The following is a 15065-nucleotide window of genomic DNA, read 5'->3' on the forward strand; positions in this document are numbered from 1 at the left end:
AGTGTGCCGTGTATAGAGACATTGTGGCTCCAGTCTTCAATAGAGATGGTAAGGCCTGGAAAAATTGGGGAAACCTTCTTTCTCTTCCCCCACCCCCACCCCAGGAAAAACTGGGAAGAAAAGTGTGTAGAATATGTACCTTTTAAACTATACAACATAAAAAATAACTTTAAAAAGACTGGATCAATTTTTTTTTTTTTGGGGGGGTGGGGGGGCTCTTTCTTCCCTCCCCCTTCCCATCTATAGTCTGAACCCACCAATTCAGAACACTTACCCTTGGATAATGGCTCTGCATTGGGGTGGGGAGGGAGGGTTGTGATGCAGAATATAACTTATATAATGGCCAATTATAGTGGTGGTCAAAATATACACACAAGCTTATTCTGAAATGACTATTACACAAGGCAAGTAATTGTGTTCAACTGTAACAATTCTGCCTTTTCTTCTGCAGTGTGCAATTCTCTCACCAGCCTTTAAAGTTAGAGAGTTTTCAGTGACAGATGTCGTACCCTATCCTATCTCTCTGAAGTGGAGCATTGAAGCGGATGAGCCTGAGGGGTAAGTAGAAATCCTGAAACCTCACAGCATGTTTTCCTAAATTATCCAATGAGCCATTCTTACAAGGAGTAATCCTATATTTACCTGTTAGACTGCAATACGCTTTTTAACTGACCACCTAATGGGTTTTAAACCTGCAGATACATCTTTTTAAGGCGGTGGCTTGGCTGATTACTGACAGCCAGGCCCCTGCTCTAACAGCCAGTAGCAGGGGAGTTTCGGTTCCTCGCAGTTTAGCCTATTACATGCTACAAGCAATAGTAACTGCAGCATGTAAGAAGATCACAGGGGGAGTGGGCTTCTTCTGTCACCCATTGGCACCCCCACAATGCGATTGCAAAGATGGGTTCTCATGGCTGCCAATAGCATTACAAAGGCCACCATGTCTGCCATGTAACTCATACTGCTGCTGTGGGATGCACTGACAGTACTGTGTGCACTGGGAGACCAACTCTTCTGACCTCTCCTGCTTGGTTCCTCTGATACTTAGAGGTGCGTAGGCTTAGAGAAGAAGGGAGGAAGAGTCCAGGTACCATCCATGCATCCCGCAGCAGCGCCATGCTGATCACAAGAGCGGCAAGGTACCGTGAGTGGTATTCTGTCACTGTGGCCCAGGACCACAGGTGGGTGAGGGGGAATTCTTGTCTGCCGTCCGTACCATCTGCTGGCTCTAGGTCCTGTTTTTAGTCGTCCAAGATGGCTGGCGCAATCTTCAGACTTCTAATCCCCCATAGTGCATTAGTAGCATTAGACAACTAATGCACTAAATACCTGCTCTCTGATTGACCAGAGCTGCTCATACGATCAGCACTGGCCAATCAGAGCAATGTACATTAGCAAGATAGAGTTTTGTGGTGGTGGTGGTCTTGGATGACTGAAACCAGCAGATTGGCAGAGTAATGTGCAGGTAATATTCCCCCTCTGGTCCTGAAGCCAAGTTGTTGCCTTAATGGTCCATAAGTTAGTATTCTAGTAAATAATGAAAAAACTGCCTAATAAAGTGATCGTACCGGGCCTGTGGTAGTAAATTAGATAGAATTGCAATAGTCATTCTATCACCAAAGTTACAGAAAACACGTATATTGAAAATCTGCTTGTTACATTTAGAATATGTTCACACGACAGAATTTGCTGTGGAATTTTCAGTGGCAAATTCTGCCGCAAAAAAACGCGTCAATCTATGGCTTTTTAACGCAGATCCATATCAGTATTTGCCCTGTCGGTTTGGTGACCGGTTGATGGGGTTTCCATTCTATTTGAAGTATAGAATTGTGTAGTCAACTACTTTTATTCTATACTCCAAATATAATGGAAACCCTGTCAGACACCAAAGTGGTTTCCGTCTCTCTAATGGCAGTGAATGGTTCTGTTCTTTTTCTTTCGGGGGGTCCCATCACAATGCTGTTTTCATCCGCTGTGATAGAACCCCCAGAGTGAATCCTGCAGCATAGTGGGGACACTCCCTAAGACAAAGTTGGACTTCAAGAAACTCATCAGTGTTTTTAATGTGACCGTTTTCCAGATTCCATGAAGTCTTCAACAAGAACCATGCAGCTCCCTTCTCCAAAGTCCTCACTTTCTACAGAAAGAACCCTTTCCAGCTTGAAGCCTTTTACTCTGATCCCGCCAGCGTCCCTTATCCTGAAGCTACGATAGGTAAGGCATCTATGACAGAATTGTTGCTGAAGGATTCCACTGTTGAGCCTGAGCGGCTACAGATTATAAGTTAATTTGTCTGGAGAAGGTACAAGGAAATGAAGGTGTCTGTAAGGCCGGCTCTTGTGGCATCGGGCTGTAGGCCCCATCCATGCTTTCTTTTTCATTCATTAATTTCAGGGGTTTCTTTTTTGGTTGAAAAAAATGTTGTCTAGCATGCTATTCAGTAGATGAAGAAAAAACTTGCATGAATACTTTTCACACTTTTGCCATGTGAGCCAGGAATGTTCCCAGGACATATATTAAATATATCTATCGGCCTCCTTTCATCCTACAGGACAGGCATCAAGTCATAAAATTTAAGGGAACACTTAAATTGTAAATCAAACCTCAACGAATGAAAGATTCTGCTCCGTGTGAATTGGCTCTTAGGTGTGAAGAGAATTGGGTGGTAATGGCAGACCTGGGGAATGCTGTGAGCACAGATCCCACTATAGGAAGTCTGGCACTAACGCCACCCACAGTTTGGTCAGAAACATGCGAACTAGCAGACCGCTAGAGGTAATTTTGTAGGGTTCTGTCAGTGTTCCTCCTCACAAAGGAGCAGATCCTGATGCTGGGCTGATGTGGCCATATCCTGGTATCTACTCAAGGCTGTTGGGAGACAAAGCAAACCTAGTGATGGCACATATGGATGCTCCACCCTGGGCCAACCTGATTGGGCTGCAAGTACCCCTCATGCTACCAGTAGTGACAAGGATCCTATCGAAGAATCAGAAAGGATAAGGAGGAAGTAATTATCTGTGGGCACCATCTTCAAAGCCATTTCTTTTTTTGGGGGTTGTCTTGAAGTTGCTTCTCTTCTTTTGTCACTTCATATACTTTGATGCAAATGAAGATGGATTCACAATCACTTATGCTTCCTAACTAGACAGATTGATACCCATGAAGTTCAAGGGTGCTATTTCACAAGCATGGTTAATGCTCATGCAATAGTGTTAATTGTCGGGCTGCATCTGAGCATGAAAATGCAACCCAGCAACTAGCGTGAAAACGTGCACTAGTGGCAATTGTTACTGCACTGGTGGATAATGGCTCCCGAAGTGCCTTTGGGTTATACTATGATACTTTGTTTTCTGATGACATACTTCTGATGTCACTAGTCATATGAGGACATGTAATTTTTTTTTCCATTCATATATAGATATATTTTTTCTTCATTTTATAGGTCAGTTTGTCATTCAGAATATTTCTTCACCTAAAGACGGAGAGAAGGCTAAAGTGAAGGTGAAGGTTCGTGTGAACACTCATGGCATCTTCAGCATTTCTACAGCTTCTGTGGTAGAGAAAGTGGAGGCGGCTGAAGCCGATGAAAAAGATATGGAAAGCGGAGTGGAAGCAAAGAACCAAGGACTTGTGGAAGCTATGGAAGAGGATGTAAGTAGCTCTTAGGAATGAGTGCAGGGTTTCTAAGGTTGGCTGCATCTAGGAGGAGGTGAGTGAGGGTCTCGTCTTAAGTGCATAAGTCAGATACGTAAGAGGGAGAAGGACAGGTCCTATTGGCTAAAGTCACAATAACATAAATTTATCTTTAAAAATGCTGTCAAACAGCAGCCACCTTTTTACACCCAAGCTTACATCAAAGTTTAATTAGAACTTCTCTCTCTAGAAGAAAGCTCTTACTTGGTAGAAAGTCTGCAGAACACCTTGTCCATGTCAGTGCAGTACAGGAACATCTAGACTAAATATCCCTTCTGATGTGTACATGAATGTCTTGAACTGTATAGAACAAATGTATTACTCTTCCCATCCCTCCGCTGTATACCATTGACCTGAGCACTTCCATCTTTTTGTGCCTGGGTTTTTCTTTCAGAAGTCTGTCCAGCAAGATCACCCAGAAGCTGGAACACAGTCCCAGGTACAAACTGATGAGCACCCCTCTCCTCCTCCACCCGAGTCGACCAGTGAGGAACACAAAATGGGTGATACAGAAAAAGTGAGTTTCCGCCCTTCTTTTCAGCTTTGTTCTAAAGTCTCCCACATATGTCCAAAAGCTTGCAGTAGATAATTCTTGTTGCTACGACTTCATCTGCCTTTCTTACTGTCCCTTTTGAGTAGTCTGGACTCCCAACAACTCGAGTAGCTGAAGGGGCTGGCTGCTTTGTTTTTGACCTTCACCCATTAAAAATTATATTTCGATTAGTCATATGTATTGTACTTCTTTCGTAAGTCTTTGGGTGCCTTGGGGGAGGATTTGGAGATCACAACCTTATTTACTAACACTGGTTTCCGGATCATCAATACAGTTCGTTTCTTTTCAATGTTCTAGGTTCTATTGAACCTAATAGCTCAATGTTCATGCTGCGGAATTCCGCAGCATGAAATAAACTGTGGCATGTTCTAAATGCCACAGGAATACGCAGCCGGCTTCCATTGTAGTCAGCGGCTGACTCCACTACAATATTCCGCTGGCGGAGTCCATCACGGCCGTGGGCATGGGCCCTTATGGTGAGTTTTAGTTGTTTCAGACACTTTTTCGTTATCTTACGAAAGTGGCTTTGTTTTATAATGGGGTTTTGTCATAAAAACCAAAACTCCCATCCCCCAGCTAGCTTAACAAATTACGGTATACTCTCCTGTCCTAGAGCCCCGGAACGCACCTGACTGCCAGTGCTAGCATTGATGGTGACGGACTGGATGGAAGCACTGCGGGTCAGAGATTGCAGCATTGTGTCCCTAAACTCCTGGCATCATGGCAGCAAGGATATGAGCGCTGATGCCAGGAGTGCCAATTGTGACACTGCGGCCTCTGGCCGTAACTATTTATGTGCTTTTGCCCAGTAAGTCTACCTGGAAGTCACCACTGATGTGGTCTGCATCCCCTGGCCCTAGGAGAGGGGAGTATGCCCTCGTCTGTAATTTTAGGCTGGGCCCAGCTGAGGGATGGGGTTTTGTTTTAATGACAAAACCCCTTGAAAGGGAGTGTGGTCTAAATGCATTATGTGCTTCATGTTTGTTCCGTTTTGGTGTAAAATCTGATGCCAGCTAATGGGTGGTAGCTTAAGTTGGCCTAGGCATTCCAAAGATGTGCCAAATGTAGTATCCAGCGGGAGTCACTGTGATATAAATCTGGCATATTTTAGGGCTGTCTAGTCTATTGAACTGTCTATTAGACAACAGTAGGAAATTTGCCCCAGTATTTGCGGTGTCCATTTTCTGTTTGAAGGTCTTCAGAAGACCTTGTGTTGCCATGACAACCAAACAGCACTTGGCGACCCTCAAGCTCCAGAATTGATAGCTGCATTTAAAGGGTTCACAGCTGCAATCAGTTGTGGGTGGGTGTCAACTGTCAGAGACGGCCAGCACACAACTTGTATAAAGTGGGATCCCACTCCATACACACCCCGCCGCTGGAGGGCGTACATGTACACGCTGTAGCGTCAAGGGGTTAATCGTTATTGTAGCTGGCAGTAGGAACAATCCCCATCTTAAGTGTATGGCCAGCTTTACAGGTCTTGCTGCAGCCATGCAAGGATTTATAAGATTATGTATTTATGAGCTGTAATTTCACTTTTAAATACTTTTGATCTCTTTATGTAGGTGGAGAAGAAGAGTGATAAGCCTCCCGAGGCCAAGAAGCCAAAGATCAAAGTAACAAATGTAGAAGTGCCCATTGAGGCCAACTTTGTGTGGCAGCTGAGAAAAGACCTGCTTAATATGTACATTGAGAACGAAGTGAGTAGGGGTTTAAAAGCTGCGCACACATGAATTATTCATCGTCTGTGTCGAAGTAAAATATCTCTTGCTGGGGGCCATCAGAAGTAGAGGCCTAACTTATTTTCTTTCGCTACTTGAGACGAAGCAGTGCGCCTTGTGGGGGCAGGGAGTTATCCTTTCTTCTGCCCCTTAAAATGGAGAAGGGGGTTTCGTCCATTTGTGATGTCTTGAGTTCTTCATTTCATTTCTTTCTGTTTACGGTATGATTTCAGACTGTCTTGAAGGTTGAGCCGTTCTAATTACTAGTCTTATCCTCCTGTGACAGGAATAATTACCAGCTTGCTATCTGCAGTAAGCATGTTTTTAAGTGCCTTGTATCGTAGTGTTTGCAGCTGTTTCTGCGCCTTGTTATGTCACTAAATGCTGAGAAATCTCTTTTTCAAATTACAGGGAAAGATGATTCTTCAGGACAAGCTAGAGAAAGAAAGGAATGATGCGAAGAACGCTGTGGAGGAATATGTCTATGAATACCGAGACAAGCTCTATGGGTCCCATGGCAAATTCATCAGTGAAGAGGTATATTCATGGGATTATTCTTCACCTAGGTGTAGCATGTTATACAAGCCTGAAAGCCAGAATTGGTTCTTAAACTAGAGCCTCGTGTGGTGCAGAGTGTAAGCTCTCACCTACGACCTGGAGGTTGCAAGTTCGATCCCCACATGCGTCAGGTAGCCGGCTCAAGGTTGACTCAGCCTTCCATCCTTCCGAGGTCAGTAAAATGAGAACCCAGCTCGGTGGGGGGTAATTAAGTAATAATTACCTGAAAGCGCTGCGTAATAAGTTGGCGCTATACAAATACCAAGATTTATTTATTTATTTTTATTTAAACTGGAAAGTTTAAAGCTAGTGTAGAATAAATGTTTGATTTGCTCCTTTCCCCAGGACCTGAGCCGTTTTTCTGAGCTTTTAACGGAAACTGAAAATTGGTTGTATGAAGATGGGGAAGATCAGTCCAGACAAGTGTATATTGAGAAACTGGAAGAACTAAAGGTAAATGTACTACTTTCCAACAAAGCGATGCTTTTAAGTTTGTCTCTCCTGGCTTTAAAGGGAACCTGGCCCTAAAGGCCCTTTTTAGACACAATGAGAATCGCTCAAAACCATCTTTTGCGTAATTCTTGTTCTATCTAAATGCAGAGACATCGTGCAGTTTTCGTGCATGAGTCGCTAATCGCTGAATTCTAGCTTGCCAGAATTGAGTGATCAGCTGTTATCAGTGGAGCAGGCTGTTATCAGCCGGCTGTGCTGATATGATTCTCTGTGCCTGTGTCCTGCTGTGAATTCTCAGCGGGGGCACGGGCTGTAAGCATAGAGAACACTACAGCTGTTTGAATATGCAAAGCAGCTGTATTGCTCTATTAGTAGCTGTGTCCCACTCCACTTGCATATTCTATAGTAGCTAATTAGCTACTATAATGTATGCAATTATGATTGCTCAAAACTGTCACTGAAACTATCGTTTAGGTGACTTTTGAGCATCTGTCAGTGTAAATGGGGCTTACGTTTTTTACTACCTAAACGAACAATATGCGACGTGTGTAAAGGACATGTTGGTAAACTGTTTATAGTGCTGTAACTTTCCATTATCCTGTAATCCCCGTCTGAACATTTTCCACCAGATATGCTAATTGGCAGATGACCTCACTGTCAAGGTTTTTCAACTTTTAAATGCATGACCCTAGGATGCTTTTAACATTTTGCCACTCTATACTTTCTACAGCTGTCATGGTAAATTGTGCGCCTGTGCTGTGTGTGAGTGGTGGTGCAGGAGTAGCTGTGGAATCCCACAGACTTCTGTTTGACGTCACACTATGCAGTGTGGCATCCTTGCTGATGAATGAACATTAGAGAGGTCACGCTCAATCGCCAGGCTAACGTGTTCTCCTCCATAAGTGTTCTAACACCTTTTTTTTTTTTTTCCTCTATGGCGCATGCATTCTAGACTTTGGAAGTTCATTGGGATCCACCGTTATGGCTGTGCCGCAAGTCGCACACAAAGTGTAGGCATTGCAGCAGAAATGGCACCTACGGGCACATTTACTAACACTTAAAAAAGTTGGAAACGGATTTGTGCAAAAATTTGCAACTTTTCTTTAGTCTGCACCCACCCTGCTATTCTTCTTTAAAAAAAAAAAATGTCAGGTGTGGCCACCCTTGACTAACAGATTTATGGGTAATTTACACCAGAAATGTATGCCTGTGTACATTTTTCTCAGAAGGAAAGCAACTGTTGGGAATGCACTGAATACATGAAGAGACGCATGCCTCTTCGTGTACTCGGCGCGCTGGGGGAAATCCTACTAAACCTGGTGTTGGAGATGCCGAGCTTAGTGCGCATTATGGGGAATATTTAATATCGAGCGAGGAAAGGAGGAGCGCCTATGTGAAGCGAATGAATACACTGGAATGAACTTGGGCTGGACAGGTACATTTGACTCAAATCTGCCTAATTGATAACCTGTCGGGAAATGTTTGCTGATTTCAGGAAGTAAATTGTACAAAGGTATAAAAAAATGGTTTGCCAACATGTACTTCATGCACTTAGTACAGAAGCGGTATTGTTACTTGAGATGGGTTCCCTTTAATTGCATATGGTACACTCACACTAGTAAAGGTTGCTGTACATCTTCAGTACCTTCCAGAGAAAATGCTCTTTTTGGCTGGCGGCCATTCTTTCAAACCTCTCCTGTATATTTGCACGTTCGGCTGAGCATGCATTTCTCAATGGGGGAGAGGAGAATTAGCAGCTGCCGGACACCTCTGACAGTAGCTCATCTTCAGTTGAAACCCAACATGGCCGAGTCGTCTTTTCCCAGGAATTTGCCGTCCGGAGAGATCTTAAACACTTTCCTACATATAACATGGCAGCTAGTACTGCCAAAATTGCATGTATAACTTGTAGTTGGCGGCAGCCTTTCTGCAGAGATGTGTTCTGGACATTTGGATCCATAGGACGATGGATCTGTCAAGTCGGCATGGCTTTTATTACAAACTGAAGCCAAAAAGAAGTTGGTGCGAACAGCCTTCCTAATGGCCTACTGTGTTTTCTGATTTAATCCCTGGCCAGTTCTGTGCTGCCAAGACTAAAAACCTAGAATATGTATGTGTTTTCACACTTGTATTGTTCTTCTTCAGAAATATGGTAATCCGGTCAATGAACGCTATATTGAAGCAGAGGAGCGGCCAAAATTGTTTAAACATCTTGGACAAAGATTACTGCACTATAGAAAGATTGTAGATGAGTACAAGCACCAGGTACCTGTCTAAACTACTTACATGGCCGTGAAGGGGTATTTGGGCCACTTTTGTTTTGCTATTGATGACTCACAGGACTTCAATAGATCGTCGGGATCCACTGCTTGGCTCCCCACCAATCAGCTGATTCCCAGTGCCATTGTTGCTGTGGTCATGGGAGGAAGCAGAAAGAAGTGACTGTTGTACAGCAGCTCGGGTTGGTACTACAGCGCAGCCTTTAATGGGAGCTGTGTCTGCAATACCAACCCAGGACACTGCGCTATGATCAGTATTTTCTGCTTCCTCCGTTGACCATAGCAACAGCAACACTGGGAAATCAGATGGTTGTCAGGGGATCAAAGCAGTGGGTACCCGCCGATCTTCTATTGATGACCCATCTGTCATCAATGGCAAAAGCTTTAAATGTCCCGGAATATTTCTTTTAAAAATAACCTACAACCTGCCTGACCATATAGGTCTTATTTCTCCATCGAAGACAAATGTTTCTCAATTAAGAAAAAGGGATCCTGTTTATGTCAGCTGTATTTTACACAAAAGCAACACTTCTCCGGAAGTTTTTAGAACTTCTGCCCAGTCACTCCTATCAAGCTTAGTGTGGCTCCCATACACCCCCTTTCCTTTTCCCACCTGTAGCATCTCACGGCTCTAGTGCATATGTAGTTTGTGTATATATGTATATGCCAATTAGTGATTCAACAGTTTTTATAATGCTGATATTGGTATGTATATCTATTAAAAACTGAATCTTTAAAAACCACTATTGTTTCCACTCGCCATTTACCAACCTAAACCTGAGACTTCCATTTCACCATAACTCCTAGGCAGCGTGCCCAATGTCTGGGTCATAGTATACTGTCACGTGCATGCTCATGTCACCTACACCTGAAAATCTCCAGAATCCAAACTTTTCAACTGTGAATACATCAAAAACTCTTATTGTTGTTCTGATCCTTTTATTGTCTTACCAGCTACTGATTGGCTTTCCACTTGCTAAAGTCTTCCCTCCCTAACCTTTCCAAAATGCAGCAGCCTGGTTCATCTTTTTGTCCAACTGCTAAACTGATGCCTCTATCCTGTGCCAGTCACTGCACTGCTTGCCCGTCCTTAAAGCTTTCTCCAGTGCCGTGTTGTCCTATAGCTCCTCCATCATCATCTCTATCTACTGCCCTCTCCATTCAGCAAATGACCTTAGACTAAGTTCCTCTTTAATCTTAACCTCCAAACCCAGTCTCCAATCTTTCTGAGCTGCACCAGTTCTCTGGAGTGCGCTACCTCACACAATCGGGTTAATTCCCAACATCTACGGTTAAGTTTGCCCTAAAAACACATCTTTTTAGGGAAGTTTACTATATTCCCTAAGCTAGCTCTATTCAGTTTAACCCACTTTTGCACTCCCCCCTTTAGAAACTTGATCCCTTTTTCCCACACTTTATGCACTCAAAGGCACTTCATATCCGTATATACACAGACACCGGCTGGTAAAGCGGCTCATACTATCTTATTTTTGGCTGGATCACTGCACAGAACAAGGCCTTGTACCTCCTGTACCCTCTATTTGTCTGTAACCTCTTGTGAGCAGGACCCTCACTATTATTCTAATTGTCTGTTGGTTTGATACTGCGTATAATGTCTTAAGTTGTCTGTCTTCCCTCTGATCTGTAAAGTGCTGCAGATTATCTTGGTTCTATATAAGTTATTGTATACACTTTGACAAGTATTAGGACACGCACCAATCTTGTGCTGTCAGGCGAAGAGGATATGCAATTCGGATGTGTCAGCATTGGGTATAAAGGAGAGTATCTTACAGTCATATTCCAGTAAAGAAACGATCAACATGTCACGAGATGTAGAGTTCAGACTTCCAACTGGGTATGGTGGTGGGATGTCACCTGAGCAGCCAGTCGGTATGGGGCATCGCAGCACTTTTGGAAAACCTTGCTAACAGCGAACTTTTAGAAGGTCCATTTCCGAATAACATCTGGTGTTTGCAGTGCAATCATGTTCGGGGAAACCTCATAAGCGAACAGAACATGCACAATGAAGCCTTGTATGAGCTGTGAAGACATCACGCACATCGTCTGCCCTCCCTTAAGACGTCTCACAGGTCATTGGAACATCCCATTAGCACCAGAACCATCCATAGGGAACTGCATGTGAAGGGTTACCAACTTAATCAAGCAGCTGCACACATGTCCATCATCACCGCAGTGAATGCACAGAGGCACCTGTAGTGGTGCTTAGAACATTGTTTTTGAGGATGTAAATGAGTAGAAGCGATTTTTCTGGACAACTGAATCCCAATATACAATCTTCCGATTGGATGGCTGCACTTGGGCGATGGCGGTTACCTACGTAACTGCATTGTCCCAACCGTGACGTTTGGAGGAGGTTCTGTTATGATGTGGGGGTGTTTCTGCTTGGAAGAACTAGGGCCACTACTTATAGTGTGAAGTCCACCCTCAACACCAATGGGTGTAGAGACATTCTAGACAATGTGGCATTATCTGCCCTGTGCCAATACTTTAGAGGTATCTGTCATGTTGGTAGAGACATGGAGCTGTACTAAAGAAAAACAATTGTACCACAGACTCGTAGGATGCACAGAAGTCTTTATTTTATTTCAATCCATATTAAAAGGTTCCAAATCTAAGATAATAAAACTGTCTCCTTAAAAAAAAAAAATTAAAGTGTTACAATGTTTTGGAGAACCACATTCTTTATCATGTATTTGAGAGGTTTAGTGGACTATCGACGAACCCTGATAGTACCAAACAGATAGTGAAACCAAAAGGTGGGGCACAAACACAAGCCCCTAGTAGTCTAATGTAGCGTGCAACCTGGGCAAACGCAGAAACCTTGAAGGTTCCACTATAAGTTTGGTTCCTCTCAGTATGCTGCTAAACCTCTCAAATGCTTTATACAGGATGCTGCTGTTCGAAATGTCGCTACACTTGACTGACCTTTTAAGAAAAATGACACCTGCATTATCTTGTATTTGGAACTTTTTAATGTGGATTGCAATAAAATAAACTTATATGCATCCTATTTCTAAAAGTCTGTGGTGAGATCGTTTGTTTTTTCTTTTAAAGAATTGGTTAAACATGTCAGACCTCCAGACAGTGGAGGCCTACAATCGCAAACAGCTTGTACACTTTTTTTTTTTTTTTTTTTTTTCATGGGGGACTGGTGCAACCCACCACAAACAAGATCTACTACTAACCTGACTGAGCACCATGTTATACAGCACACAGTGTTGCAGCTTGGCTTGAGGAGCAAAACGTCTGCCAACTTCATTGGCCATCCCAAAGTCCAGATCTACATCCCATCGAGCATCTTTGGGACGAACTAGAATGCTGTATCTGTAGGTGCTCATCATCCCCCTAATTACTATCTAAAGCTCTCCTCGAGAAATCGAGGCAAATCCTTGCACACAACTACTGGAATTTGGTGGAAAGCGTGCTCACGAGGGGTACTGCAGTCGTTGAGGCCAAAGGGAGCCCAACACCGCATTGAGAAAATGTGCAGGATATTGAATCTAATCACCTATGTGTGTACTTTTGTCAACATTGTGTACATAAAATACTGCTCAGGGCTCTCTATGCTGAGGGTGGGTGTATGGTGGCCTCACAGAGCATGCTGGGAAGACCATCGGACATGATGGGAGCTGCTGACTAGAAGTTCAAACCCAATTCCTCTGCTGGAGAAGTTGTGTATTTGCATAAAACACAATAGAGGTAAAGGGATCCTCCTCCCCCCCCCCCCCCACCCCTTTTTTAAAATAAGTTGCATGAGAGCTAATAGAAAAAAAAACATAGGCAGATGAAAAGTTCCCTCTAAAGCTCCATTTATGGTTCAGATGGTCACTGAAAGGTTGTTGAAGGATATGAACGACTGTCATCTGTCTGCTTGTACACAGAGGGATGGTGGTTAGGTGCTTGCCAAGATATCCTTCACAGAGGGGATCTCCATGCAAGTTGTTCCAATACAAGGGACTGACATTCTTTTTTTAATCCGTAACTTTAGTAAGCTGAAGCTACACGACTGACTACTTGCTGCTCGTCACCCTGCCGGTGGCCAGATTTACACTGAATGACATTTGAATTAGCTCTTTTGAGGCATTATTCGGCTGGTGTAGAGGTTCCTTTAGTCTTGGTGTATATTTATCTAGGGGAAGTAATGTCGGACATCTGTTATGTGTTCTTATTTGTTCTTTCTGCCATGACAGAGTGAGGCATATCAGCACATCAGTGCTACCGACATGGAGAAGGTAGAAAAGTGCGTCCAGGAAACCATGGAATGGATGAATAATGCAATGATCGTTCAATCTAAGCAACGATTGGATTACAACCCAGCTATATATGCCCATGAAATTAAAGCACAGCTTTCTGTAAGTATCACTGTCCTAATATAATTAAGTAATGAGCAAACTAAACAACATTGGGGATATTTCAAGCGGTTTTCCAACTTGACTAGGTCATCAGTAGTACATTGGTGGGGGCCGACAGTCAGCTGTTTACCAGCCCACTGAACATGTACAGATGAGCAGTTTTCTATAGGGAGCAATAGCTCCATTCACTCTGCAGTGGCCTGGCTTGGTATTACGGGCAAAGTTCCCATTGGGACTGTTGTACTGCATTAGCTTTACTGGGCAGAGATGCTTTCACACCATAATGGTCCTGGTGACGGTGGAAGGAAGCATTGCACATGTCTCGCTGAATGATTAGTGTTTCATGAAGACCAATCGTAATCTGTGTTCTCTCTGTTTTAGGCATTGGACAGCAGCTGTCACCGCATAGTAACACAGCCGAAACCTAAGGTGGAATCACCGAAATCTGATGCATCAGTAAATGGTCTGAACCACAATGAAGACCCCAAAGCTGAGACAAACAAAACTGTACCTACTTCTCAACAGAATGGAGAGTGCCATACAAATGAGAAGGAAACTATTGCTATGGACTTGGATTAAAGGGCTCTGTCCCCCCAAATCTCCTGTTACAGGGACTCGCTGGGATCTCTTCCTGGTTCCTCGCTCTTTACATGTCCATCCTCCTGTAAATGCTGATATGTTCCTCGTTAATGTTTTTTCTCTTTTCATTATTTCTGTACTATGTGACCAAACACTGTTTAGGGGCTAATTAATTAAGACCTGTTGTATTTTTAGAATTTTTTTAAGTATTTGTTTTCTTTCACTATTCTACCGCGCAGGACTAGATTAAGAGAGGTCTTGTTAACTAGGAGGGAAAAAAAGAAAAATTCCTGTGGAATTATGAAAGTCATATTGGGCTTTAAGAAAATGGCCGAGTTGGTGTTACAGTTGGACAGATTGCTGGGAGCACATTATCCTTTCACTTTTCCTGCATGCCATGAAGAGATCAAACTGGCTTTCGGGTTCAGTAATGCAAAGTAGCTTTTTGTTTTTTTTAGGTTGAAAGCAAAATGCAGGATTTTTATTTTGGCAGTAATATCAGCTTTTAAACTTTTTTTTTTTTTTTTTCTCTTTCGTTTTGGCTATTTTAGAAAAAAGCTGCAAAGTGAAAGATGTGCTTGATAGTATTGTAAATGTTGTGAAGCCTTCTGAGAACTTTGGTTAATAAAGTTCTATGATCTAATGATGAATGGTGGTTGATTTTTGTTCCTTATTTGAGTAGTACTTAGGAGTCAGAGTAATTAATGGGGGTTTGTCATGAAAAATATTTATCCCCTATCCACAGAATAGGAAATAAATTGTCTGATCGTTGGAGGCCCAACTGATGGGGATACACATGCTGAATGCCACATGTCAAGGGAACAGCAATGCACATGCATGACCACGGTTTTAG

General features: G+C 43.1%; 1 protein-coding gene across 1 annotated transcript in view; it reads left to right on the top strand.

The window, feature by feature from the left end:
* Nucleotides 1-14862, top strand: part of HSPH1 (heat shock protein family H (Hsp110) member 1) — a 31533-nt gene extending 16671 nt beyond the window's left edge. Inside the window, exons 9-18 of the mRNA XM_066583051.1 lie at nt 452-558; nt 2081-2214; nt 3443-3651; nt 4088-4210; nt 5815-5949; nt 6382-6507; nt 6874-6981; nt 9127-9246; nt 13472-13633; nt 14015-14862. Of these exons, the coding sequence (XP_066439148.1) occupies nt 452-558; nt 2081-2214; nt 3443-3651; nt 4088-4210; nt 5815-5949; nt 6382-6507; nt 6874-6981; nt 9127-9246; nt 13472-13633; nt 14015-14212 (1422 nt within the window). The 3' untranslated portion in view covers nt 14213-14862. The remainder of the gene's footprint in view (nt 1-451; nt 559-2080; nt 2215-3442; nt 3652-4087; nt 4211-5814; nt 5950-6381; nt 6508-6873; nt 6982-9126; nt 9247-13471; nt 13634-14014) is intronic.
* Nucleotides 14863-15065: the final 203 nt, after the last annotated feature.

Source organism: Eleutherodactylus coqui, chromosome 1, assembly GCF_035609145.1.
Source record: "Eleutherodactylus coqui strain aEleCoq1 chromosome 1, aEleCoq1.hap1, whole genome shotgun sequence".
Taxonomy (NCBI): domain Eukaryota; kingdom Metazoa; phylum Chordata; class Amphibia; order Anura; family Eleutherodactylidae; genus Eleutherodactylus; species Eleutherodactylus coqui.